The sequence below is a fragment of the Podarcis tiliguerta genome, assembly GCF_965153285.1.
Source record: "Podarcis tiliguerta genome assembly, chromosome: 4".
Classification (NCBI taxonomy): Eukaryota; Metazoa; Chordata; class Lepidosauria; order Squamata; family Lacertidae; genus Podarcis; species Podarcis tiliguerta.
Genome location: NC_139537.1, coordinates 1,891,631 through 1,919,071, shown reverse-complemented (window position 1 = coordinate 1,919,071; position 27,441 = coordinate 1,891,631). Strand labels below are relative to the sequence as shown.

Genomic DNA, 27,441 nt, shown 5'->3' with positions numbered 1-27,441 from the left:
TAATAATAATAATTATGCCAAAAATATCCAGCAGGGAAGCAGAGACTTAAGTTCAGAGTTTTCCTTCTCCTAGATGGGTTACCTTCCCAGGTGAATGAGCACCACTTGCCCTTCACTTTAAAATACATCTTGGTGTATCTTTAAACCAAGCATGGCTGCAGCAAATTTGGCGGATTGAGAAATCTGAAGGAAACTACGTTCCTGTCCTCATAGTGCAAGAGATATGGATAATTTCAGTTCATATTAAAATTCACAAGACCAACTTTGTCAAGCATCCATAAGCATCACACACAAAATCCTGCAAAAATTACCCAAGTCCCCAGGAATTCATTATTCACATTTGTGGATAATGAACTTTTCATCCCAAGGGCAGCTTCCAGTGCTGTAAGAATCTCCCAGGAGGGGAACACAGGAGCACATAAAGGCTCCTTGCATTGCTGGAATTGTGAGCACTTGTTCATGTGCAAAGATGATGCTGAATGTCTCTTTGCTGTAGAATGCAAAACACACAAAATTGCTGCAGCGAGGCACCAAAAGCCCACTTGAATTGACTAGCTTTAAGGCATCTAATGAGATGTGATTTGGGTGAGTTGCATTTCATTTACTTGACATCTTTATAGGCTCATTTTGAGAGGCCATGGGGGTTTACCGGTGCAGAAGGTTCTACTCAGATGAGAGAGCAGGGAAACCCCAGCACAAAATGCCAACACCACATGAATTTTACTGTAGCAAACATTACTTCCAGATGCAAGTGTCAAGAGAAGAAATAAAATAAGCCTTATTGAGCACCTTGTGCCCTGCGTTGCAGCTGGTGGAAAGGAATGGGATGTGTGAATAATCAGAAGGCTTTTTTTTCTAATTCAGGGAGCAGCAAAGGGCACAGAAGAACAGTCTTTGACAAGATCATGTTCTCCATCAACGAGACAGTCAGTACTCCTGCTTTCCTCCTCACGGGCTTTCCTGGGCTAGAGAAACACTACACCTGGATTTCCATCCCCATCTGCTCCATGTACCTCACAGCCATCGCGGGAAACTGCACCATCCTCTTCGTCATCAAGATGGACCAAACCCTTCATGAGCCCATGTACTATTTCCTCTCCATGCTGGCCATGACAGACCTGGGACTATCCTGTGTCACTCTGCCCACCACGCTGAGAGTCCTGTGGTTCAACCACCGCACAATTGGTTTCAACACCTGCCTGGTCCAGATGTACTTCATCCATACTTTCTCTATTCTTGAGTCAGGCATTCTAATCTCCATGGCCTTTGATCGTCTGGTGGCCATCCGGAACCCTCTGAGATATACATCTATCTTGACCAACAGAAACATCATCAAGATAGGGGTGGGGGTTGCCCTTCGGGCTGCCCTTCTTGTGTTCCCAGCCTCCTTTCTCCTGAAGAGGCTGCAGTATGGAAAAGAGAATGTGCTCTCTTATTCATTCTGCTTACACCAGGATATTCTGAAGGTGGTGCGTTCCGACAGGAAAATTAGCAGCATCTATGGCTTGATGGTGGTGATCTCCTCCATGGCTCTTGATTCTGTGTTGCTGGTTTTTTCCTATATCATGATCCTCAAAACCGTGTTGAGCATTGCCTCCAAGCAGGAGCGCCTTCGGGCCTTGAATACTTGCATCTCTCACATCTGTGCTGTCCTCACTTTCTATATCCCAATGATTGGCCTCTCTATGATCCACCGCTATGGGAAAAATGCCCCACCCATTGTCCACATCCTCATGGCCAATGTGTACCTTCTGGTGCCACCATTGATGAATCCCACTGTGTACAGTGTGAAAACCAAACAAATTCGAACAAGGATAGTTAAACTGTTTCAGAAGGGCAAAAGTTAACTGAAGTATCTTAGAAAAGACATTCAACACATTTATGTGTAGGAGGCTGTGTTGTTCCCAAGTCTGGATTTTGAAATTGATGCCCTTAATTTGCCCCGGTGAAGTGAGAGACTTGTAACCTGATTATGAACGGAGGGTGAAATCAGTTTTAAGAATGTATATAAAATTAATCAAGAACCAATTTAATTTATTGCAGTCTATGAAATATGTGGGGATGCGAGGGACGCTGTGATCTAAACCACAGAGCCTAGGGCTTGCTAATCAGAAGGTCAGCAGTTCAAATGCCTGCGACAGGGTGAGCTCCCGTTGTTTGGTCCCAGCTCATGCCCATCTAGCAGTTTGAAAACACGTCAAAGTGCAAGTAGATAACCAGGTACCACTCTGGCGGGAAGATAAACGGTGTTTCCTTGCGCTGCTCTGGTTCGCCAGAAGCGGCTTAGTCATGCTGGCCACATGACCCAGAAGCTGTCTGCGGACAAACGCCAGCTCCCTTGACCATTGAGCGCCGCAACCCCAGAGTTGTCTGCGACTGGACCTAATGGTCAGGGGGTACCTTTACCCTTCTTTATGAAATATGTAAGCATAATCCACAAAGAGTATCAAAGGAAAATGAAAGACACATTATGCATAAATACATCTCAGGGAAAGCAAAAAGTAAGGAACACAGACACAGAAGTCAGTAATGCATGCTTTGAGATTTTTTTCTTTAAAATAGAAAGTGGTATAGAAATTAAATGAATAATAATAATAATAAATCATATTATTTATTATTTATTCTTCCTTTTACCCACTTGTGTTAGTTTAACATCTAGTTAGCATCACTTTGCATCATGAAATGCAGAAACCTCTGAGACAAGGTTGCTTAACCTTATTATTAATTATCTAGGATGCTTTTTCCTTCAAAACAAAATAATCACACAGAAGTCTGTAATGCATTAATAAAAATATTGTTTATTTACATAAAGCTTCAGTCTTGATTCTATCCATCAAAATACAACTGAAAATAAAAGAAATAAAATCTAAAGCATTTTTTAAAATGTTAAAAACATCAGAACACAATATCTAAAACAAATCTAAGAGCAGATGTCACCAAATCATGTGAGGAATTCAACGTTGAGCTACGTTTTCAATTTCATTGTTCTGCAAGGGACAATGACAATAAAGATATCGTATCGTATTGTATCGTATCGTTGAATGTACCACCAGTGCAAGCATTTCACCTTGACTAACAGAGCAACCTGCCTCTCCTTTCCACACATGTTACACCACACTGGCTTTCCACTGGGAGGATTCAATAGTTTTATACTACCCAAAGTGTCTGGATAGACCTGCTGAAAGAAAAACATTTTAAGCAGGCATCTCAGAGTACAATGATGGCGCCTGCCTAATGTCACACAAGCCGCATTGAGCCAGTGTGTTAGTGTACTACAGGCACGTCCAGCAGGCAGATCGTCTGTGGTAGATCAGTGTTAGATCAGTGGCTTCCCCCAATGAAGCTTAACAACTTAGGCTTCCCTAAGAAAGCTCAACAGCTTTGACCTAGACCCCCTTGGGAGTTGCCCACCCCTGGTAGATGCACAAGCAATAGGGCACCATATGGGAGATGGGCACCTGGCTGCATTTTCTCTCACTTTTGCAATTGAGTTTCCCACCAGTGAAGATGGCAGTAATCACCCAGAATGTGCCGATAATCAGCACCAGCTCCCAGGAGAGGGAGCAGGTCTCCCAAAAGAGATTCACAAGCATCCACTTAAACCTTCTCCGGTTATTTCAACAAACACATTGGCATTGTGCAAACAAGACGGCTATTTTCATTGTACACAGCAGAACAAACCTCTTAAGACTTTCAGAGGGGTAAGTTTTGCTAATTTTCACTCAGCTTCCTTCATGAAAAATTCATTCCCTCCTCCCAAAAATATTCTGATTCTAGCTGCTTTCAGCTGAAGTAAATCAGCCCTGAGTGCTCACTGGAAGGACAGATCGTGAAGCTGAGGCTCCAAGACTTTGGCCACAACATGAGAAGAGAAGACTCCCTGGAAAAGACCCTGATGTTGGGAAAGATGGAGGGCACAAGGAGAAGGGGACGACAGAGGACGAGATGGTGGGACAGTGTTCTCGAAGCTACCAGCATGAGTCTGACCAAACTGCGGGAGGCAGTGGAAGACAGGAGTGCCTGGCGTGCTCTGGTCCATGGGGTCACGAAGAGTCAGATACGACTAAACAACTAAACAGCACAACAGCTATCTTCAACTGAATGGGCTGTTATTTTTCCTTGCTTAGGGTACCCATTTCTTTATTCAACTTGAAGCTCAGGGAAGCTGTGATTCAAATGTCACAGGGTGTTGGACTATACAAATCTATGATTTGAGGAAGTGAGGGTTGGGGCAGCAGTTGTTGCTTTAATGCCTGCCAATGGACTTTCCTTTGTGGCCTCTGTGGGAAAGAGGGTTCTGGGCTAAGTGGGCTTACTTTGGTCTTCTCTAGCAAAGCTCTCCTTTAAAAAAGAGTCCTGAATGACAGAGAACAAGGGTATGCAAACAGCACAGGCATCACAGATCCTGCTGGAGGGCACATTCTTGTTTCGGCTACATTTTCCTTCTATACCTCAATCCTAACACAACAGAGTTCTAATAGGACTCCAGTGCAAGAAAGACAAATGGTTACCAACAGAGGAGGAGCAGAACCTAGTAAAAAGCTTATGTGGAGTATGGTGACCATGTTCTCCAAGCCCAAATGCTTTTCTTTAGCAAAAGGTGCACCCTTGGTGCATTAATCCCTCTCCCTCTTGTTCCAAAGTTAAATGACAGGGCTCAAACTGAGAGCTGCTGCTGATAATTTTATGGTTTTATCTTTTTTGTAATTGGTTTTGAGTTTTTTCTACAATGATGTGAGATAGAAATTGTAGGAAATAAATAAATAAAATCTATTGATCTACCAGGGTCCATCAAGCCTCTGCCTCTTACAGTGAAAGTCACATGATACCCCATTTCAAAATATGACCAATGTTCTTTTCTTTTCTTCTTCTTCAAAAATTTTTTAAATTTATTTTCAGTGCAGAATCATAACAAAAATTAATGACCAATGTTCTTTTCATTGAAAACTTGCAGAGTACCAGAAGCCTAATGAACCTGACAACTGGATCAACAAGAATACGGCGAAGTGGAACAGAGATGCTCTGATGCCAGAGGCTGGAGGCAGAAACAAAGAGTCCACTGTGTGCCATGTTGCCGGTCAATGCCAGTGGTGCCCAGCAGCATCCTGCCTTCTTCCTCCTGGTGGGCATACCAGGCTTGGAGTGGGCGCAGGCTTGGATTGGCATCCCTTTGTGCACCATGTATGTCATTGCAGCCCTGGGAAACAGCATCATTCTCTATGTGATCAAGACTGAGCCCAGACTGCAGGAGCCTATGTACCTTTTCCTGGCCATGCTGGCCATCACCGACCTGGTTCTTTCCACCTCCACCGTGCCCAAAATGCTGGCTGTTTTCTGGCTCAGTGCTGGGGCCATTGACTTCCATGCCTGCCTGGCCCAGATGTTTTTCATCCATGCCTTCTCGTCTGTCGAGTCGGGTGTGCTCATGGCGATGGCCCTCGACCGCTATGTGGCCATTTGCTACCCGCTCCAGCATTCGGCCATCCTCTCCTTGCAAGCCATAGGGACCCTGGGCAGCCTCGTTCTTCTGCGTGCAGTTCTCCTCATCAGCCCCTTTGCCTTCCTGGCTAACAGGCTTCCCTACTGTGGCCACCAATTCATTTCTCACTCCTACTGTGAGCACATGGCTGTGGTGAAGCTGGCTTGTGGGAACATCCGAGCCAATGTTGTTTACGGCCTCTTTGTGGCTTTTGTGGTTGTTGGATTTGATATCTTCATCATTGCTATGTCCTATGTCATGATCCTCAAGACCGTGTTGAGACTCCCATCCCAAGAGGCTCGTCTGAAAGCCTTTGGGACCTGTGCATCCCATATCTGTGTTATTCTTTCTTTCTATATTCCAGCTCTCTTCACTTTCCTCACTCACCGGTTTGGCCACAATGTCCCCCACCACATCCACATTATAGTGGCTATACTCTACCTTCTGGTGCCCCCCACTCTGAATCCTGTTATATATGGGGTGAAAACCAAGATGATCAGGGAGAGGATTCTCACTATATTCCTTATTTCAGGTGGACAAAGGACAACTTTCGCGGAGGGCACATAGCTCAATGGTGGCTCACAGGGTTTGGATGGAAAACCCCTTAAGTTTAATCCCAAGCACCTCCAGTTAAAACCATCTCTGGTATAAGGGCTAGGAATTATATTTGTCTGGCACTTTGGAACATGCAATGAAGCTGAATTTTGGAAGATTTGGGAGAGATAAAAAGGGTTTCCTCATGCAGTGCAGAGTCAAACTATGGAACTCCCTCCATCAGGAGGCTGTGATCGCCACCAACTTTGATAGCCTTAAAAGTGAATTCATGGGGGAGAGATAAAATGAAAGCAGTGATGAGGGGAATTAGTCCCCTGCCCCAGGTAGGTGTTTGCTTTCAATTTCAACCTTCCCACCTGGGACAAGAGTAGCCGAAGTGAAGGGCCCTGCTCCTCTCCTTTAAAGGGACAGCAAAAGGGGCATGTCAAGGGTTGGGATGTCTTTGCTTATTCCTAACCATGTATCCTAGGGACGCGGGTGGTGATGTGGTTTAAACCACTGTGCCACTCGGGCTTGCCTATTGGAAGGTCAGCGGTTCGAGGCCCTGCAACAGGGTGAGCTCCATTTGTTCGGTCCCAGCTCGTGCCAACCTAGCAGTTAGAAAGCACACAGTGCAAGCAGATAAATAGGTACCTCTCTGGCGGGAAGGTAAATGGTGTTTCCATGCACTGCTCTGGCTTTGCCAGAAGCGGCTTAGTCATGCTGGCCACATGACCTGGAAAAACTGTCTGCGGAAGCTGACAAACACTGGCTCCCTCGGCCTGTAAAGCGAGATGAGCGCCGCAAGCCCAGAGTCATTCGCGACTGGACTTAAATGTCAGGTGTCCCTTTACCTTTAACCATGTATCCTAGCTGCTGCTGGTGCACCCTTTCAACTGTGTAACCTGTACTTTGAGCTGATGCCAAGACCACCTGCTCATTTCATTAATAAAACTTTGGGATTTCCTGAGTTGAGAGCCTGAGTCTTTCATCCGAGGGTGAGAACCAGCAGAGCTGTGAGTGCATGATGAAACACTGAGAGGAGGCCATAAAGAGAGAAAACAGCCTAAACTACTGATCCAGAGGGAAATCTTGTGCTTTCAGAACCACTGGGGCCATCTGCACACAGAGCGGCACTGAAGAAAGCTGCATAAATGCTCCCCTCTACTCTTGGAGCACATAAAGATATAAGAAGAATCTGCTGTGTCAGACCAAAGTCCAGCATCCTGCTTCCCACAGGGAACAGCTAAGGGGTAGGACATGCAAAGGCCGGTGGTTCCTCCTCCCGCTGTTGCCCCCGTGAAGTTACCATGTTTGTTTCAAGCGCCTGTTGCTCAGCACCAGAAGTGAGTATCACCACTGGATTACTCTGGCTGATACCCAGGACCTTCACTTACCTTTGAGCACTGCACAGAGCCACATAATTTGGTTCTGTACTTGATTTTGTTAGGCTATTGCCTTGATGGTCTGGGGTCTTTCTTTCTAGAGGGTAAAAATATCATTTGGGCACTTCTTTGTTATTACCGGGAAATTGGAAGGGGAGGGTGAGAGACCACCACCACTACAAGCCTTGCCTCTCCACACCACAAGGCAAAGGCAAAGAGTCTGTTGCTTGCGACCTGAACCTAAGGGAGTCAAGGTTAGGCAATTGTGGGGTGCTCCAAGGACTCCCTGTTACATTGCTAAGTGGAAAGTGGCTTACAAACACTGAGTAAGTAAAAGAAAATCTAAAGTACAAAGCAATGCCAGTGACCCTATTAGTTTAATGCAATAACAGTACAGACCCCAACCAGGAGGATATGAGTTGTTGTTTTTTTAAGCACTGGAGGACACTGGACACACTCAATGTTTTACTTTCTCTGTACTTTCTGTAAGCTGGTTTTTTTTAGTAAATAACGATTTCAGAAAATGACATATATATTTTGTTTAAAAAATTACTGTATCACAAATTGTATGCCCACTGACTCAGTGTATGTGTGTGCATGCATAAGAAAGTAAGTAAATAAAATATGCCTTTTTAAAATGCCATATACGAGCAGCATGTGCAGGAAGTTCTAGGAGAGGGTGCTTTTAGAATAAAGATAATGCACTTGTTGAACCCATTTACTGGTGTACTGACCATAATGGCCAGAAAATATTGCCTCCCCTCCCCCCAAAAAAGAACTCGACAAACAGCATCTGAGAGAACAATGTCATTCTGTTAGGATATTTCCAGAATTAGGTACAAGGGAACATATACATATATACAGTTCCAGTAGGAAATGCAAGAACATCCTGTTTTCACAGTGGCCAAACAGATGCCTGTTTCCAGCAACTGGCATTCAGAAGCACTGCTGCCTCCAACTGCAGTGATAACATGTTTTATTCTATGTCTTCGCCACGGGATCCCATTCGCCCAGTGCTATACCAGCTGCACTGGCTCCTGGTGGAGTATAGGTTCAGGTTTAAGGTGCTGGTTTTAACCTTTAAAGCCCTATATGGCCTAGGACCCTCGTACCTACAGGACAGCCTCTCCTGGTATGTCCCATGGAGGACCTTACAGTCTGCAAATAACAACACCCTGAAGATTCCGGGCCCCAGGGAGATTAGACTGGCCTCGACCAGAGCCAGGGCCTTTTCGGCCTTGACCCCAGCCTGGTAGAATGCTTTCTCACAAGAGACCAGGGCCCTGCATGATTTGACATCCTTCCACAGGGCCTGCAAAACGGAGCTGTTCTGCTAGGCCTTTGGTCAGGGTTCAGTCTGACTCATTTTCTCTTTGTATAAGAACAAGCATGAAGGAGGTTTCCCAGCCTGCTCACAGGTCCTTATAATATCAGTGGAAACAGTTGGTCCTGGCGAGTATTAACCACTTTCAATTTTAACCTGAGGATTGTTTTTTGTCCAGTTTTAACTTTAACTTTAATTTATTTGAATTAATTTTGGGATGCATTTTAATCAATTGATTGCTTGTTTTTATGCATATTGTATTATTTATATGATGTTAGCTGCTCTGAGCCTAGCTCCGGCCGGGGAGGGTGGGGTACAAATAAAAAATTATTATTATTATTATTATTATTATTATTATTACATGACAAGGGTTGGGGGTTGTTGGGGTGGGAAGAAAATGTCAATAATAGAGAAGTGGCTCAGCAGCATCTAACAACGTTTATCTCCCCGCTTTCTTCCATGCAACTCAAGGCTGTGTCTGTAGGGATACCCACTCCACTTGATATGAGAATAGGGAAGACACTTGCCCAGAACACATAGCTGCCCTTCACTGCACCAAATGTCAATTATGATATATGTGCTTTAGCCCCACTGGAACCAATGTGGCAAGTTTAGCACATGACTTAAGTCCTATTTGATTTCACTGGCGGCTAAACACAATTCACCGGATGTAACCCATACTACTAAGATTTTTCTAAGAAAGCAATTTTTTCCATGCATTATTTTCAAGTAAGCACAACTGTTTACCATATTATGTATGTTTGTGTTTTTATATTGCAAACTGCCCTGTGATCCTCAGATGAAGGGTGGTATATAAATGTAATTAAAACAAAAACAAAAGTTGAACTCAATAGGGTTTACTGCCACATAAATGAGCAGGGGCTTGGCCTGCTAGAATGAAATATAGACCCATAGAATTGTAGGGCTGGAAGGTAACCCAAGGGTCATCTAGTCCATCCCCTTGCAGAGCAGGAATCAAAGGTCAAAATATCCCTGACAGATGGCCATCCAATCTCTCTTTAAAAACACCCAGTGCAGGAGAGTCCGCCACCTTCCAAAAGAGTCCATTCCACTGCTGAACAGCTCTTTCAAAAAGCTTTTTGTAATGTCCTATCCACTAGAGCAGCAGAAAACCAGCTTGGTCCATCATCCATGAGATGGACTTTTAGATAGTTGAAGATGGTCATCATATTACCTCTCAGTCTTCTCTTCTTCAGGCTAAGCATCCCCAACTCCCTCAACTGTTCCTCATAAGGCTTGGTTTCCAGACCCTTGTAATGCCTAGCTTTCCCTAAGTCTACACCTAAGGGAATCCCTAATTTATGCTATTCATACTGACACCTTTAAAGTTATTTAGCAGGGGAATGCCTTTGTTGTTGAGGATGCACAAAGTTCACATGCTGTCTCAATTTGTGGCTCTTCCCTCCACTGCAGCCAGCAAGACTATCCATGCACCATGACTCCCATGAGTGATGTCTGTATTTAACGGGAGCTATGCCACCCCCTACTCCTTTATCCTGCTGGGTATCCCTGGTCTGGAAGCGTCCTACTACTGGCTCTCCATCCCTCTTTCTTCAATGTATGTCATCACATTGCTAGGAAACTGCACCATACTGTATACAATCAAAACACAGCAGAGCCTCCACAAGCCCATGTACATCTTCCTCTGCATGCTCGCTGGCATAGACCTGGTGCTCTCCACCTCCACCCTGCCCAAGATGCTCTGCATCCTCTGGTTCCGAGCTGGGGAAATAGATTTTGGTGCCTGCATGGTCCAGATGTTCTTCATCCACTCCTTCTCCATCATGGAGTCAACAGTGCTTGTAGCAATGGCCTTTGACCGTTACATAGCTATTTGCAATCCTCTGAGATATGACTCCATCCTAACCAACCCACTGCTGGCCAAGATTGGAGCAGGGGTCATCCTGAGAGGCACAGTCTTCATCATCCCAATCATCATCTTGGCAGCCCGTCTTCCATACTGCAAGACCAACGTCATCCCCCACACTTACTGTGAGCACATGGCTGTGGTGAAGCTGGCCTGCTCAAGCATCCTTGCCAATGTTGTCTATGGGCTTCTGGTGGCTCTCCTCGTAGTGGGGGTGGATTTGCTGTTCATCACTTTGTCCTACTGCATGATCGCCAGGGCTGTCATGGCTCTGCCGTCAAAAGACGCCCGCTATAAGGCTTTCAGCACCTGCGCACCTCACGTGGTGGTGATCCTGGTCTCCTACACCCCAGCTCTTTTCACCATCTTAACACACAGGTTTGGCCATCATGTTCAGCCTCACGTTCACATCCTTCTGGCCAACTTCTACCTCCTTTTCCCACCCATGCTGAACCCCATTGTGTATGGTGTGAAGACCAAGGAGATCCGTGAACGAGTGACTCACATAGTTCTCAGGAGGAAGCGACCTACATAACAACACGCTCTCAATAAGGGCTTGCAGTAAAGAAATATTAAAAATAGTAAGGCTGTAAGCACTTTTTTTTTAATCCCATGTTTTTTCATCTTAACGGGTGGTATTCAACTGACTCTTACTCAGAATAGACCCATAAAAATTAATGAATATGACTAAGTTAGGCCCATTAATTTCAGTGGATCTACTCTGAATAAAACTTAGCTGAATACCACCCAAAGTCTTTTTGTGCTTTATTGATGTTATATCTGGTGTTCAACATAACTGTGAAATTGTTAATGCTTCTGTAAGTATATACAGCTTTATCCAATGTTAAGTCCTACTCAGAGCAGAACCACTGGAATTTAATGGTCATGAGTAACTTAGGGTTAATGGGTCTATTCTGAGCGGGACTGGCATTGGCTATAGCCCATAATTTACAGAATATGCTTAATTTGTTTTATCCTCTCTGCAGCTGTATTTATGTCAAATTTAGATTCAACTTTTTAAATGTGTTTGCAATTGTTTTACATGAATTGTAAGCCCCTTATATGGTTTTTGTTATACTACAAGTTTTGTGTAACTTTTTCGTGATACAGAAAATAAATATTTGTTGTATGTAGACAGCTCAGAAATTCCCATAATTCCCTGTCATAATTCCCTGTCATGGTCACAAGGATCTCCAGAGCACAAGACTCTTAAAATGAGAGGGAGCCTGAGACAGGCGGATACCAAAAACAACACTAATAGAGTTGAAATCTAGAACTAGATGTAATACCCCAAATCTAGAACTGGATGTAATACCCCAGGTGTGGCCTAACGAAGGCAGAATAGAGCAGTACGATTACTTTCCATGATTGGAACACTATAATTCTGTTGATGATGTCTAGAACAGCACTGGTTTTTCTTTGCTGCTGCATCACATTGTTGATTGACGTTAAGCCTCTGGTCTGCTAAGACCCCTAGATCCTTTTCACATGCACATGTACTACTGGCAAGCCAGATGTTCCACATATTATATTTGTGCAGCTGTTTTTAAAAAATAAATAAATAAATCCCCAGTGCCATAAAAGGAAGAACTACCCCAGGTCAGAAGAGATTTTAAGTAGGAAAATAGATGGGAGAGCTTCCCCACTCATAAAGGTACTTAGATCATAATGTTGATCTGGAAAGTGAAGAGCGTGCCTGTGTGTATGCTGGAAAAAGTACTCTTGTTCCCAAGAGCACCTGTTGGCTATCTAAGGAAGAACGAAGAGGGAGGCATCCATGCCCACAGAGGTCTTTGAAAGCAACTGGCAGAGGCTGAAGGGAATTAGAAGCCTCCTCTCGGGTGCTGACCAGACTGACCTATAAATAAGACTTGACAGCAGTTCCCTCCACTGGATTCTAGAGAGGCTGGAAAGGCACTGGGCACAGCATGGCCACTTCTTCAAAGGGAGATTCTGCAATCTGCTAAGGTGAGTGCCTATATTTAGCCTCAGGCAGGTTATATCACCCAGGTGCTGTTCCCCTATAAGAGCTGGTGATGACTCCCTCAGGTGGATGCAGAAGCAGCATGGAAGGTAGAGGTGACCATCTTCATAGCCTGTGTCTTCACCCAGCAAGTGGGATTAGGCTTTTTAGGCTTTTAGAATTACAGTCAATTGCATGAAAGAATACATTCTCCCTTGAAGACCTGCTGAGACTTTGGACCCAGCTTGGAAAGTAAGCTGGACTGGCTTTTAAAGAAAGGGAAGTGTATGCTGAGAGGCAAAGGCTGCTGTTAAAACATCAATTTAATCTTCTATCTGAAAGCCCCCTTGCTAGGTCTGGGGCCATAGATGCAGCAATGCTTCTGAATTCCAGGTGCTGGAAACCACGGGAGGTGAGAGAGGTGGTCCTCGGGTCCTTCTTGCAGCTTTCCCACAGGCATGTGACTGGCCACTGTAAGAATATGATGCTGGACTAGTTGGGACCCCATTGCCCTAATTCAGAAGGGCTCATCTTATATGCATACTGTACTCTCCAAGGAAAAGCAAGAGTGAGCTTTCAACACATAACTGATATGCCCAAAAGAGACATGTCATGTCATAATGTATTAGGCAAATGGATTCTGTAGAAGTTGGCAATATGAATCTGACATCTAGCCCACAGATTACCTGTGCAAAAGCCACAAGGGATTTTCTTGTTGTTTAACTTTCTCCACATGCACACACCCTGGATAATTCCACAGGGTAGAGCATCACATCAGAAACAAGCCAGGAATAGACAGGCAAAGGAGATGAAGCAAAGCGGGTGAGACTTCTTTTTTAGATGTATCTCATGTCAGAATCTCCCAAACGTCTCTCCTGTCTCTTGCCACCTGATGCCTTTAACTGGAGATGCTGTTAGGAATTGAGCCTGGGACTTCCTGCGTATTTATTTATTTACTTACAGTATTTCTTCTATTTATATACTACCTTTTATTTCAAGGAGCTCACGGTGGTGAACCTGGTTCTCATCTCCCCATTTCACCCTCACATCAACCCTGTGAGGTAGGTGAGGCTGAGAGACAGTGACTTGTCCGAGATCGCCCAGTATGTTTCATGGCCAGGTGGGGATTTGAACTCCTGGGCCCAGCAACTGGACTATGGGTCCTCACTATTTACATATCCAGTTGGGGAAAGCTGCATCTGTGAACTTTTGCCGGGTATCCAGCTGTTAAAGGCCTCAAGAGCCTTATCGCCAGTTGCTACTGTTATACCAGCAGAGTAAGAAGGTGCAAATTTTTCAAAAATCTAATTTGCACAATCGTTGCTCAGGTCAAAGCAAATCTTTCCCCTGGAGCAGAAGAGGCAGGCTGAAGAGTGTCACAGAATCATAGAGTTGGAAGGGATCCCAAGGGTCATCTAGTCCAACCCCCTGCAATGCAGGAACAGCTAGTGAGGACAACTAGGCAGGAGACAGCAGAAGTAGCTGGGGGAGGGTTGGCTAAGATAAGTATACACATTTTGCTACTTGACTAAATGAAGAAAATATAACTGAATGCTCAATTAACGTTAGCGTCCTTTAAATGTAGGCAGCCAGGCACACTAGAGGATAAACGGCTTTGAGTATCTGTAACACTCCTGAGTGCTGTTACGCGACACTTAAATTTTCAACTGTTGTATCACTGCCGATCTTCACCATTAGGCCATGCTGAAAGCTTGTATTTCTTCCTGCCAGCAGCAACCCGGCTAATTTATACCTGCTGGTGGAAACAAGACCTCAAAATGGTGGTGTGAAATTTTGCTGGATGCAGAACATGCCCTTAAACTGTTGCCTGCCTCCCCCATCTCCAGGTTAACAAGAAGCTTCTCCTTTGCACAGGCCATAGGAGGAGTCCCAAAGTCCCTCCAGTCTAATATGTCTGCTTTTGGCAGTGCTTACAATGGCACCCTCCACCCTTCAATCTTCCTCCTGCTGGGGATCCCAGGGCTGGAGGCGGCCCACGTCTGGCTGGCCATCCCCCTCTGCTTCATCTACGTGGTGACTGTGTTGGGGAACTGCACCATCATGTTTGTCATCTGGGTGGAAGAGACCTTGCATGAGCCCATGTACTTATTCCTCTGCATGCTGGCTGTCATTGACCTGGCTGGATCTACCTCCGTTGTGCCCAAAATGCTTTGCCTCTTCTGGTTCGGCTCACGAGAGATTCACTTTGAAGCTTGCTTGACACAGATGTTCTCCATCCATGCGCTGTCCATCATAGAGTCGGCCATTTTGTTGGCCATGGCCTTTGACCGCTACATGGCCATCTGCCAGCCGCTGCGCTATGCAGCCATCCTCACAAATCCTGCCATCGTGAAGATTGGCTGCCTGGCGGTTGCCAGGGGGGCCATTCTGACTGCCCCATTCCCCATCCTTGCCAGCAGGCTGCCTTACTGCCGAACCAATGTGGTCCCCCACACCTACTGTGAACACATGGGCATCGTCAGACTGGCCTGTGCTGGCACTGTGATCAGCAACATGTACGGCTTGACCGTGGCCTTGCTGGTGGTGGGCCTGGATTTAACGTTCATAGGTGTGTCCTATGCAAAGATCATTGTGACCGTGCTGAGGCTGCCATCTCGGGAAGCCCAGGCCAAGGCCTTCAACACCTGTGGCTCCCATATCTGTGTGATTGTCTTGGCCTACACACCTGCCCTCTTCTCCTTCCTCACACACCGCTTTGGCCACAATGTGGCCCCCTACATTCATATCCTCATCGGCAACTTCTATATTCTGGTGCCTCCCTTCTGCAATCCCATCGTCTATGGTGTGAAAACCAAGCTGATCCGTGACAAGGTGGTCGGCTTACTCCTAAGGAGAAAAGATGTCTCCTAAAAAAAAATGGAGGCTAGTGACACCATCTGGACACTTACTGGTGGGGCAGTGAATGCCAAAAAGAAAAAAGAAAGGACACAAATCCAGTCACTCTTGGTCTTGGACCAGAATCATATCTCTTATGAAGTATATGAACATTTAAAAAATTCCCATAATTAAAATATGCACTTAAACAACACAGTAATTAAAGCAGGAGAGACAGGCTGAGAGATCAAGGGAAGGCAGGTGCAGATAAGTGCCAACACACAAGGGGTCTCTTGTATTTCAGCAGGGAGTGCATTCTATTACACCAGGGCCACCAGTGTCCCCTAAAAACAAATAATGATTAGGTCAAGACAAGACTAGCCAAATTCCATTTGTTGATATTAATCCCCTTTAGCAGGTACTGGAGGGGAATACAATCTTCCAGATAGTTCAAGGTGTTGGTCCTAACACACAAGTCCTTATGCAGCTCAGGACCAGGTTACTTGAGAGTTATTTCTTACCCACACAGTAGATCACTGTAGTCTGCAAGAGAGTTTCTTTTGCAAGTTTCAAAGATCTCAAAAGCCTCAACTCAGAGCAAGGCTTTTAGAACAGCTGTCCTTGGTCTGTGGAATAGGGTACTTTTCGAGGTAACAAGAGGTACCTGCTATCTGCACATTCTGAAAATGACTGAATACATTTTTGTTCCAACAGACTTTCTCAGTTGGATAAAGGAATCTTTACCACAAAACTTCCTTATGTTTTTGCCTGTATTTAATTATATTGTGTTTAAATTGAGACAGTGTAGAAGATGTTGTTGTTTAGTCGTTTCCGACTCTTCATGACCCCATGGACCAGAGCACGCCAGGCCCTCCTGTCTTCCACTGCCTCCCACAGTTTGGTCAGATTCATGTTTGTAGCTTCGAGAACACTGTCTAACCATCTCGTCCTCTGTCGTCCCCTTCTCCTTGTGCCCTCCATCTTTCCCAACATCAGGGTCTTTTCCAGGGAGTCTTCTCTTCTCATGTTGTGGCCAAAGTCTTGGAGCCTCAGCTTCACGATCTGTCCTTCCAGTGAGCACTCAGGGCTGATTTCCTTCAGAATGGATAGGTTTGATCTTCTTGCAGTCCATGGGACTCTCAAGAGGACCATAATTCAAAAGCATCAATTCTTCAGCGATCAGCCTTCTTTATGGTCCAGCTCTCACTTCCATACATCACTACTGGGAAAACCATAGCTTTTACTATATGGACCTTTGTTGGCAAGGTGATGTCTCTGCTTTTTAAGATGCTGTCTAGGTTGGTCATTGTTTTCCTCCCAAGAAGCAGGCGTCTCTTAATTTCGTGGCTGCTGTCACCATCTGCAGTGATCATGGAGCCCAAGAAAGTAAAATCTCTCACTGCCTCCATTTCTTCTGCTTCTATTTGCCAGGAGGTGATGGGACCAGTGGCCATGATCTTCGTTTTTTTGATGTTGAGCTTCAGACCATATTTTGCGCTCTCCTCTTTCACCCTCAATAAAAGGTGCTTTAATTCCTTCTCACTTTCTGCCATCAAGGTTGTGTCATCTGCATATCTGAGGTTGTTGATATTTCTTCCAGCAATCTTAATTCCGGCTAGGGATTCATCCAGCCCAGCCTTTCGCATGATGAATTTTGCATATAAGTAAATAACCAGGGAGACAATATACAGCCTTGTCGTACTCCTTTCCCAATTTTGAACCAATCAGTTGTTCCATATCCAGTTCTAACTGTAGCTTCTTGTCCCACATAGAGATTTCTCAGGAGACAGATTGTTAGGATATTTCCATTCCACCTTAAAAGGGAGCAGAATGTTTGTGTCACAGCCTGCATATTTCCTGTTTCACAGGATGTTTCTGTTGTGTCTTTGCTTTCGTCTCTCTCTCTCTGCCGGAACACTGAAGCATGCAGTCATGTTTTTCTTTGTTCTGATCAACGCTGAATAAACTTCTAAGTAATGCTCTCCTGAGTGCATCTTTCGCTGTGCATTATCTGCTGATAGAGCGTGCATCGGCTCTGGAATGTGGCAAGCTATTTCTGGAGCTCGTGTTGCTAATTGCTGATACTGCGTGTCTACGGGAGATCGATGGACGTCTGGAGACGACGTGGAGTCATGATGGACTTTGTCTCCCTGGCAGTATCCCAACACAGATGAGGTGATCAGGCACTCCCATTTCTTTAAGAACTTGCCATAGTTTGCTGTGATCGACACAGTCAAAGGCTTTTGCATAGTCAATGAAGCAGAAGTAGATGTCTTTCTGGAACTCTCTAGCTTTCTCCATAATCCAGCGCATGTTTGCAATTTGGTCTCTGGTTCCTCTGCCTCTTCTAAATCCAGCTTGCACTTCTGGGAGTTCCCAGTTCACATACTGCTTGAGCCTTCCTTGTAGAATTTTAAGCATAACCTTGCTAGCGTGTGAAATGAGTGCAATTGTGCGGTAGTTGGAGCATTCTTTAGCACTGCCCTTCTTTGGGATTGGGATGTAGACTGATCTTCTCCAATCCTCTGGCCACTGCTGAGTTTTCCAAATTTGCTGGCATATTGAGTGTAGCACCTTAACAGCATCATCTTTTAAAATTTTAAATAGTTCAGCTGGAATACCATCACTTCCACTGGCCTTGTTATTTGCAGTATGAAGATAATAAATATAAATAACAATAACCATAACAACAACTTGTACAGAGTTGTTTAGGGCTTACACAAACACAAGGCCTTAATACTGGCTTGCTGACTAACAGGCAGCCAGCGTAGATCCTTTAGCATGGATATATGTGCCTGGTAAAGGGCCCTACTCACCACCACGAACTCAGTGTTCTGCACCAACTCCAGGCTCCAGGTGCATATACCGGGGCATATGTCACAATGGCCTAGGGATAGAGAAGAAATTTGATTCAGTTTGCATCTAAAGGCTAACCTAACTAACTTGCAGTTCACAAAAAAAGATCCGAAAAGCAGGCACCCTTCAAAATTCACACTTCTCCAGATTTTGCAATGCAGTTCTCCAACCAAGTTATGGGTATAAGAATGCATGTACTGGGGAAAGTGTGTGAGCAAATGCATATATCACTGAAAATAACACACAAAGATACATCAGGGGAAATACGCTTAGCAAAATATGTGTGTTAGGTGAAACTGCATATGGTTCTAATCCATACAGGGGATTCCCACCATCACCACATATCAAACATTGTGTGTTCAAAAGCTTTTGAGGAGGTTGCAAGACCTGGAAAAAGCTTTTGTAATTGGATTTCCAAACAAATGAATGGCCACATGCTCCTGGGGTTGCTGGCCTACATCCTTCCAAGGAGAAAGCATAATCCCCCTCTCTAGTATTGTCACAGAAGTTTCAAGACAACCACGCTGTATTCTTTTCCACCTTCTGCTAAAAACATTTTTGTCTAGACGAGCCTGTCCAGATGTTTCGAAAGCTGGTCAAGTTTAAATGTTTTGCTCCTAGTCTATTGTTATCTTTTCAAAAGTTTTATTTTAAAACGCTTACGTAGTAGTTAAGTTCCACAAGGATGCATTTCAAAAAGACCGTAAAAGACTTAAAAGTCTCCTTCACCGGAGCCTACAGATGTGCTGGCAGCTGGACGAAGGCGGCTGAGACATCCTGACCTCTGAGATTATGGGCACCTGGGAGCCAAAGTTGCATCCTGGCTCCATCCAAAAACAATAAACCCACTTCAGCCTTTTTCAATTTACATTTCTTTTTTTAAAGTTTTAATGGTTTTTAGCAATATTCTTACGGGGTGTTTTTGTAAACTGCTTTGAAGTTTGCTTGTTACAATCAAGTGGTATATAAAATTTATGAAATAAATAAAACAAACATTTGAACTCCTGCCAACATTTTGAAAAAAATGTTTTGTTTTTGCTAATTATTTTATTAGGCTTTTTGGTTTTGTTTTGTAAACTGCTTTGAGGTGCTGGCAATTTTTCCCCCAATTGAGAAATGCATAAATGTCATGAGCTAAATAAAATAAGCATGCAGCATTGGGGTTTTGTTAAGTGCTGACTTGGCAACAGCAAGAGCCGCAGGCTGGCAAAGGGAGTGTTTTGTTCTGTCTTAATTTTAGGACCTGCATTTCCCCCTACCCCACCATTTTAATTCTGTTTTTAACCATCACCTTCTCTGCGTTTTAGCACAGCTGCATTTCACCTGCGCGGTTTTCATTATTTTCTTTCGCCAGGTAACATTTGTGAAATTTCTAAATCAATGCCAAATTAAACCAAACTATGTGGCGTTTCCGTTCGCTCAAAGCTGCCCTGAGTCCCCCCCCCCCAAAAAAATATTATTTATTATAGAAATAACACATGTAAATTTCCCTCAGGAGGGTCGAGGGAGGCCTCTTTTTGGGGCGCACCGAGGCGACAGAAACGCCTCATTTTCCTCTCACGCAAAGCGGCGGAAAAGGCATCGCCTAAATATACATAACTTTAAAAAAAATGAAGGAGCGGCTGCTATGACCCCTTTTACGAGTAGAAGGGAAATGCGGGAAGTTTTTCTCTTCAACAGCATTTAAACGGGTTTTTTTGAGAAATATTTTTCTCCTCAGGTTCTTCTGCCCCTCCCCCACTCCGCCTTCCCGCGCCTCGCGACCGGGCTGCGCGCGCCGACGCCCCACACGGCAATGGCCGCCGCGGCTTCTTAGAGAAGAGAAGGGGGCGGGGCATCGGCGCGGAAAAACTGAGCGCTCCTCGGACCCGCCTTCGCTCAACGCGATGACGTCGGGGCGAACAGGCGCCTCTCTCCTCGCTCGCTCCGCCTACTAATCCCCGCCCCCCCCCGCCTCTCTGTATGGTCGGGACGGAGGAGCTCGGCTGACGTCACTTCCCGCGGCTCCTTCTCCCCACCCCCTCACGGCGATAAGTTTCCCGTCAGCCCCCGCGCATCCTCCTTTCGCCTCGCGCGGCCAAGATGGCGGACACGCAGGTCGGAGCGGCTCCCCGTGACGGGGGGGGGGAGGGGGAGAGGCTGCGGGTCCCCTGGAAACGGGGAAGGGGGCGCCTGGGGGGGGGGTTCCCGTCTCCTTTAAGGGGGGTTAATTGGTGGGGGGGGGCTGAGTGAGTGCGGAGGGGGGCTCCTGCTTTCTCCCGGCCTGAGGCCTCCGAGGCCGGCTTCCCTCGTCGCTCAGCAGCAGCAGGCGGGCCTCGCCACCGGCCCTCGCTTGTCTCCCCCTCTCCCCGCTCAGGCGGCCCTGCAAGGCTGCTCTGCTCGCCCTCGTGGCCCGCAGGTCGAGACCCCGCACCCAAAATCCCGGCTTAGGAAACGGTCCTTGACCCCCCTTTCTGAGACCACGACGGAAGAGGGTCCTGCTGCAGGATCAGGCCTTGGGGGGGGGCAGCGCTGCAGCCCATTATGAGGAGCTGGAAACCGGGCACGACACGTGCTCTCCCCTCCTGTGCTTCCTGCAAAACGATGAGAAGGGGGTTCTGGATCAGGCCAGAAAGGGCTCACCTGGTCCAGCATCCTGTTCTCACAGTGGCTGATGAGATGATAATAATAATAATAGTAATAATAGTAATAGTAATTTATTATTTATGCCCCACCCATCTGGCTGGGTTTCCCCAGCCACTCTGGGCAGTTTCCAACAAAGTATTAAAATACAGTGGCCTTTTAAATGTTAAAAGCTTCCCTCAACAGCGCTGCCTTCAGATGTCTTCTAAAAGTCTGGTGGTAGTTCTTCTTTTTGACATCTGGTGGGAGGGCATTCAGCAGGGCGGGCGCCACTACTGAGAAGGCCCTTTGCCTGGTTCCTATTAGATGCCCATTAGGGGAAGGCAGCAAGCAGGAGCACAAGGGCAGCTCTGCCTCAAGCTGTACAGGGCATCCGATGGCCCTCTCCATGAATTTGCCCTCACCCATTCAGAGCAGCTGGCAAGGGGGGGGGGGGAGGCCTTTCCAGGGCCAGAGGAAGAAAGTGCTTGTTTAGGCTCAGCCGCTCCTTTCCATCGCAAGAGGACTGCAGCTTTGCTGGTGACTATTCTCTGCAATTGCTGTGCCTTCCTAAGGTAGTTGGGGCCCAGCTTGCATGTGCTGCCTTCCTATTGGCACCTCGTCCCTCTTGCTTCTGGGAACAGTTTCCTAAGATGCTCAAACTTGGGGTCACACTGCTTCTAATATTCACATGGAGCAGGATGTGTCTGGGGAACCATGGCCCATTTCTAGGCTGCTCCATTCCATCTTGCAAGCACCCACCCCAAATATGCTTTTCAACATGCAAAACAACCATCCTCTTAGCTCCTATAGGCCTGGTGGCCCAATTTTTCTGTTAAAGGGAGTTAAAGCTTCTACAGCTTAATTTTTAGCCAAGACCGCTTCCCAAAGCAGCCAACTAGTCCATTTAGTATACAATGTTATAAGAGTGTTTGTTGTAGTGCAGTTCGGTACCCAGTCCATAATCTAGTGTATCCTACCAGACAGAAGAGCCAAAGAAGCTGCCTGTGGACTCTGCAAGACCCACAGAAGCTGCTTATCTGCTAATGACCCTTAACAGATGACAATCTAGTCTATGTTCTTCCTTTCTAAACTCTCATTTATTCCTTTTTTCTCACATGCAGACTGAGAGGGCGTATCAGAAGCAGCCCACAATCTTCCAGAACAAAAAACGTGTGCTCTTGGGAGAGACTGGCAAAGAGAAACTCCCTCGCTACTACAAGAACATTGGTCTGGGCTTCAAGACCCCCAAAGAGGTATTGAGCTTAGAAGGCAGTTTGGGCCAATGGGAGGGTGCTTGTTAAGCCCTGTGAAGTTTGTAAAATTATACACAAAGGTAGACTACATTTCCGCTTTTATACTTTCCCTTGTGGAAACTTGAGTACAAACCTGTATCCTCAAAATAATTACTATATCAGGCCAAATGTTTAAACAGTAGGATAGTTTCCCTTTGCTGACGTATGATGTACATTCTCACGATGGTCTTCCAAGCCCCAATGGTGAAGGGGCTTTGACGAGAGTGTCCAATAGGACCTTACTGACGTCAGCTTGTGCATAAAAGCAAGAGGCCTGCCTAATTCTTCATACAGCAGCCTCTTGCATCTAGGATATGATTTTCTCATCAAGATAAAATCATATCGGCAGCATCCACATAATGGGATGTGCCTACTTCCAAGAGATACATTACTGTTAGGTGCAGGAAATGCATCAGAGAGAAAGGTTCTTGCTTGGCCTTTTCATCCATGATCATTTTGCAGGAAGTTTCTATGATGTAAGATCAGTGTAGATACACACACATACTTCCGGGCTGAAGTAGCAGCCCAGATCTAGGTTTCACCCCTTCGGTGATAATTTCATTCCCATCATCAGCTGAAGTCAAGCTGAGAACAGGACTGCACTAGGAGGCAGGCTGAGAAGCAGCCCTCCTTTGAGATTGTCTCTGGCTGGGAAAGAAATGGGGAGAGGTCTTAACAGGGAGGACTATTGCTGTAATTGTATGAGGAGAAAGGGGGCCCTTCAATGTGCTTGTGTTGTCTCCTTCCTTGGTTGTGTTCTGATAACTCTCTCTTTGCATCCAGGCCATCGAAGGCACATACATTGACAAAAAATGTCCTTTCACTGGCAATGTGTCGATTCGGGGCCGCATTTTATCAGGTAGGAGCAGGTGCTGTTTAAAGCTAACAGAGTACAAGATGTGGACACTTACCGTATTTTTCGCCCTATAGGACGCATTTTTCCCCCTCCAAAAATGAAGGAGAAATGTGTGTGCGTCCTATGGGGCGAATACAGGCTTCAGGAAGCACTGCACAACCCTCCAGAGCCCGGCGCAAAGCCGCGCCGGGCTCCCGAAGGTTGCGCAGAGCTGCCTGCGCTCCCGGGCTCCGCACAGCCCTCCGGAGCCCGGCGCGGCTCCGGCATCGCTCTGGGACCATCTCTGGGGTCGGGGGAAGCTCGGGCTTCCCCCAGCCCCGCAAGCTTCCGCATCGCTCTGGCTTCCGTTCTGGTGCGTCCTATAGGGCGAAAAATACGGTATCTCTTGTTTTTCTTGAGCCCTGTGGTGGATTTGCTTCCTGGAAATTCTTTCGTTTCCTGCATCTATCTATGGCACCATTTGTGAGCCATCGAGAAGTTTAACAGTGATCTGTGCATTGAATTTTTCCAGCGCACCAATAAGCCTTTGTGTGCTTTGTAGAGGTGCATTTGTTCAATAAAAGCAGTTAAAAGCAATACAGAAGGTGAGTTTTCAAGCAGCGTGAAGTACACACTCATATTGCAGTGATGGTACGGTAAATCAAGTGTACATTTAAAAGTCCCACATGGAAAAGGAAACCTTGGGTGCCTGTGGCCCTCCCAGTGTGGATGGACCACTCCCATCTGCCCCAGCAAGAGACATTGCATCTGATCAGCAATGATGACAGGTGCCACTTCACTGCCACATGGTAGTGCTGTCTTCAAGGCAGCAACTTCTTCCCAGACTCCCAGGGCAGAGCAGAGAGTTCATGCAGGGCAGGTGAATATTTTTATGCCTTGGGTGTAACCCCTCTCCTTTTGTTTTCAGGATTTATAAACCAGATTTCTACAAGAAAGCACCCTAAGTAGCATGCAACTTAACTCTGCATTAAGATGGATAGAGTTTAAAAGCTATACAACTGCCTAAACAAACAACAAAACAGTAAAATCCGTACAGCTCACAAATGCCTGATGGAATGAGTGTTTGCTAATTCTTGGGTTAAGGAAAAGTTTTGCAGGGACAATTGGTCAAAATGGGTTGAGATTGGATAGGAAATGTGTTTGATGCACGGTAGGGCAGCCTCCCTGTTCAGAAACAGACCCCAGCATCCTGTAATCAGAGATTTTGGTGTGGCCATTGTTCCAATGTTCTTTTGACATCCAGACCCATTTTGGTAAATGAAGCAATTCATAGAATCATAGAGTTGGAAGAGACCACAAGGGCCATCGAGTCCAACCCCCTGCCAAGCAGGAAACACCATCAGAGCACTCCTGACATATGGTTGTCAAGCCTCTGCTTAAAGACCTCCAAAGAAGGAGACTCCACCACACTCCTTGGAAGCAAATTCCACTGTCTTTATTGGGCTTTACTGGTCAAGTTTGTTACTTTTGACTACCTTATTGTAACTGGGAAACTAGATTGAGTCTTAAAGCAGGGGTGAGGAGCCTTTGGCCCTCCAGATACTGTTGGACCACAGTTCCCATGATCCCTGGCCGTGGTTCCTTCAGACCGTGGGCCATGCTGGCTGAGGCTAATTGGTGTTGGGAGTCCAGCAACATTCGAAAGGTCCCCCAAGTTCCTCATCTGGTTTGATTTTATGTGAAAAGCGGTGGGCTTGTAACAGATCACTTGAATGATTATTTGGAGCATTCCCCCATAGAGCTGTGTGGCAGAGCCATATTTTGCTGCCAATAGCCCAGAGGTGCTGCACATCTGTTTCCAACAGTTCTCAAGCTGCAAGTGATGTTTTTCTCACGATGGTCTGCTGAGCCCCCATGGTGAACAGGGTTCTGATGAAATTGCCTTGTGGCTGAACTGATGGTGCTTGAATGGACTGAGGAGCAGATGTGCTTTCCTTATCTTTAGGTCTGCTGCATCTGAATTGAGCCTCCCAAATGCACTTTATTGGTGTTTGTGTGGTATTTTGTGCCTCTGCCATCCCACCACTCACACACAGGCATCCCTGGGGGAACTCATGAGGGGGTGGGGGACAGAGGCGGGCCTGTTCCATCGCAGAGCGGGCGTCTCATTCGCCTTCCATTCTCCCTCCATCCCTCAGGCGTGGTCACCAAGATGAAGATGCAGCGCACCATTGTGATCCGCAGGGACTACTTGCACTACATCCGCAAGTACAACCGCTTTGAGAAACGGCACAAGAACATGTCTGTGCACCTGTCCCCTTGTTTCAGGTGAGAGGGTGCAGGTCTAGCTGCCGTCCCTGACCTGGTGCAGATACTGTTTTATCTGGTTCCTTCAGATATTTATAGAAAAATGCATAAGGTTTGCAGATCAGTTCCTGCTTCGTGCAGTATAAGCTGACACAGATAAAATAATTACAACACACAAAGAACAGCACCAGTTATTTTTGCCCCTGTATATTTGTAGCCCTCTTTTAGTTCAAATAACTGAGAACATTTTGTAACTGGGTTTGTGGTTGGTCTAGCAAGCATGTTGGTGATGATGTACAAACTCACGATGGTCTTCCTAGCCCTCTCTGGTGAATGAGAGGCTGCTGAAAATGCCAGCCTGGCAGTCACTGAACCATAAAGCTTGCTCGGTTGGAAGGTGGTTGTTGTTTTTTGTCACCTGAGTTGGCATTCTATTTATTTTTGTTTTAGGGATCATATAAGCTGTTCATCAACACATCTGCCACTATTTATTTATTTATTTATCGGTCTTTTCATGTTTCCTCAGGCTTAGTTTGTATTCTGTCAAAAAATTAACAGGCCCTTCTTTCCCTCAATACGCGCTCTCCTACATCCCTGCCCTAAAGTTGTTGCTACTTTCTCATGTTTCCAGGGATGTGCAGATTGGAGATATTGTGACTGTGGGCGAGTGCCGTCCTCTCAGCAAAACAGTCCGGTTCAACGTCCTCAAGGTGACCAAGGCTGCCGGCACCAAGAAGCAGTTCCAAAAGTTCTAAAGTGGCTCCTCATGGCTCTCCTTGGGATGCTCAAATAAACCTTTTGTAAAGACCTTTGATTTTGTTTCTTCTGGGGAAGGAGTTTTTTTTGGGGGGGGGGTAGGGCCCACACAACTCCCTTGCGGCTTGTATCACCTGCTGCTGCCAGAATTTGTTCTGTGGAAAGAGAACTCAGAAAGGCATGTCTAGAAACAAATAAGGGTGTCATTAGTAAATCGAGTGCCAGTAGGGATAGCAATTAAGCATTGTGTCTAAAGTGGGAAATCTTCATGGTGGAAGTTAATTCTAAAGGAGGACAGCAAGTCCTTCAATTGTTAGGGGGGCAGCATCTCCTTTCATTTCTAGTCACACTGAAAATAATCTGCAGCTTTGCTCCCTTACAAGAAATCTGCGTAGATGATTGTGCTGGTGACCTAGCTGTTTTCTTTTTTAGGATAGGGTTTCAGAGTTAAAGGAACCATGCTCATCTGTTGCTTTGGCCTGGATAAATGCCCCTGTGTTTCATCTGCTTTACTCAAAAGTAAGGCTGCCTGGTGGTTATGTTTTGAAGGGCAAAAGGGTGTTCGCTGGTTATATCTAACCCACCAGCAGGGGAGTCGATTGGATTTTTAAAAAACATTTTTAAAAAATGCCACTTGTGTTCCTTACAGAACATCTGGAGGCTGTTCTTCTTGCCTGGGTAAAACGGCTTAGAAGAGTGTTTCCTTAACTACAGCACTAATACTGGGGGCAAACAAGCATTGCAAACCTATTTAATGAAGAAGTCTCAATGCTGCTGCAGATTAAGTAATCAGAGTTTGGAAAGGGACTGGCATCATGCTGGGGCTTTCTAAGGATTGTAGCGCAGTGAGGTGCCACTCAACAAATAAATTAAATGTTCATTGACCAAATATCTGTCATTCCATGTTAGACATAAACAGCTAAAACTGGTTCAAGAGCACACATGATTTCAGGAGAGCCACAACAAGCAACCAGCATTCGTTCTCACCTGGTGACTAGCCACATGGTAGAGTTGTACCTTGGATCATACTCCTGCAGACAATCGGAAGCAGTGACAGGCAAACACAGAATCATGAAAATTTAGGAAGCAGAAGCTTGTTATTCTAAGTTTCATAGTCCACCTTTCATCTAAAAGTTGCAGGGTGGGATACAGATTCCTTAAAAGCATAATGGAGTGTTTATTTCCTGCCCGTCACTAGCAGGTCTCAGGGCGAGTAAAAATAATGGTTGGATCTGACTGCAGTGACGGTAATGTGGATCCTGAAAATAGGCATCTCGTGAGTCAAAAGGTCAGGATAAGGGGGTGTGCCTGCCAGCAAAACAATATCGAGCAGAGCAATAACATAAGCAGTGTGCCTTGCCCTTCCACCTTGTAACAGGTTTGAGCATGATGTGCATTGGTCTATCTGCAGCGAGCCCCCTC

At 45.8% G+C, this 27,441-nt stretch overlaps 7 protein-coding genes across 7 annotated transcripts in view; 6 read left to right on the top strand and 1 right to left on the bottom strand.

Moving 5' to 3' along the window:
• LOC310675743 (olfactory receptor 51G2-like) overlaps window positions 1–20,028 on the bottom strand; it is a 53,311-nt gene extending 33,283 nt beyond the window's left edge. Inside the window, exons 1-2 of the mRNA XM_083436789.1 lie at window positions 18,928–20,028; window positions 18,225–18,295 (exon numbers count right to left, since the gene is read on the bottom strand). The gene's annotated coding sequence lies outside the window, so the exon portion shown is untranslated. The remainder of the gene's footprint in view (window positions 1–18,224; window positions 18,296–18,927) is intronic.
• The window catches only part of LOC310675486 (uncharacterized protein), a 448,115-nt gene that overhangs the window by 317,251 nt on the left and 103,423 nt on the right, over window positions 1–27,441 (top strand). The gene's annotated exons all lie outside the window — the stretch shown is intronic.
• Window positions 808–2,204, top strand: LOC310675697 (olfactory receptor 51G2-like). Its single transcript, XM_083436716.1, has one exon. It carries the CDS (start codon window positions 822–824, stop codon window positions 1,845–1,847), a length of 1,026 nt encoding a protein of 341 aa, XP_083292842.1. The 5' UTR covers window positions 808–821; the 3' UTR covers window positions 1,848–2,204.
• Window positions 4,932–6,262, top strand: LOC310675710 (olfactory receptor 52R1-like). Its single transcript, XM_083436746.1, has one exon. It carries the CDS (start codon window positions 5,069–5,071, stop codon window positions 6,044–6,046), a length of 978 nt encoding a protein of 325 aa, XP_083292872.1. The 5' UTR covers window positions 4,932–5,068; the 3' UTR covers window positions 6,047–6,262.
• LOC310675731 (olfactory receptor 52P1-like) lies at window positions 6,344–11,167 on the top strand. Its single transcript, XM_083436770.1, has one exon. It carries the CDS (start codon window positions 10,195–10,197, stop codon window positions 11,143–11,145), a length of 951 nt encoding a protein of 316 aa, XP_083292896.1. The 5' UTR covers window positions 6,344–10,194; the 3' UTR covers window positions 11,146–11,167.
• On the top strand, window positions 12,220–16,204 carry LOC310675721 (olfactory receptor 52P1-like). The gene has a single exon (XM_083436760.1). It carries the CDS (start codon window positions 14,485–14,487, stop codon window positions 15,442–15,444), a length of 960 nt encoding a protein of 319 aa, XP_083292886.1. The 5' UTR covers window positions 12,220–14,484; the 3' UTR covers window positions 15,445–16,204.
• Window positions 20,141–26,071, top strand: RPS11 (ribosomal protein S11). Its single transcript, XM_083436928.1, has 5 exons — window positions 20,141–20,361; window positions 21,990–22,121; window positions 22,944–23,019; window positions 25,155–25,284; window positions 25,895–26,071. The coding sequence occupies exons 1-5, from the start codon at window positions 20,347–20,349 to the stop codon at window positions 26,016–26,018; spliced, it is 477 nt and encodes a 158-aa protein (XP_083293054.1). The 5' UTR covers window positions 20,141–20,346; the 3' UTR covers window positions 26,019–26,071.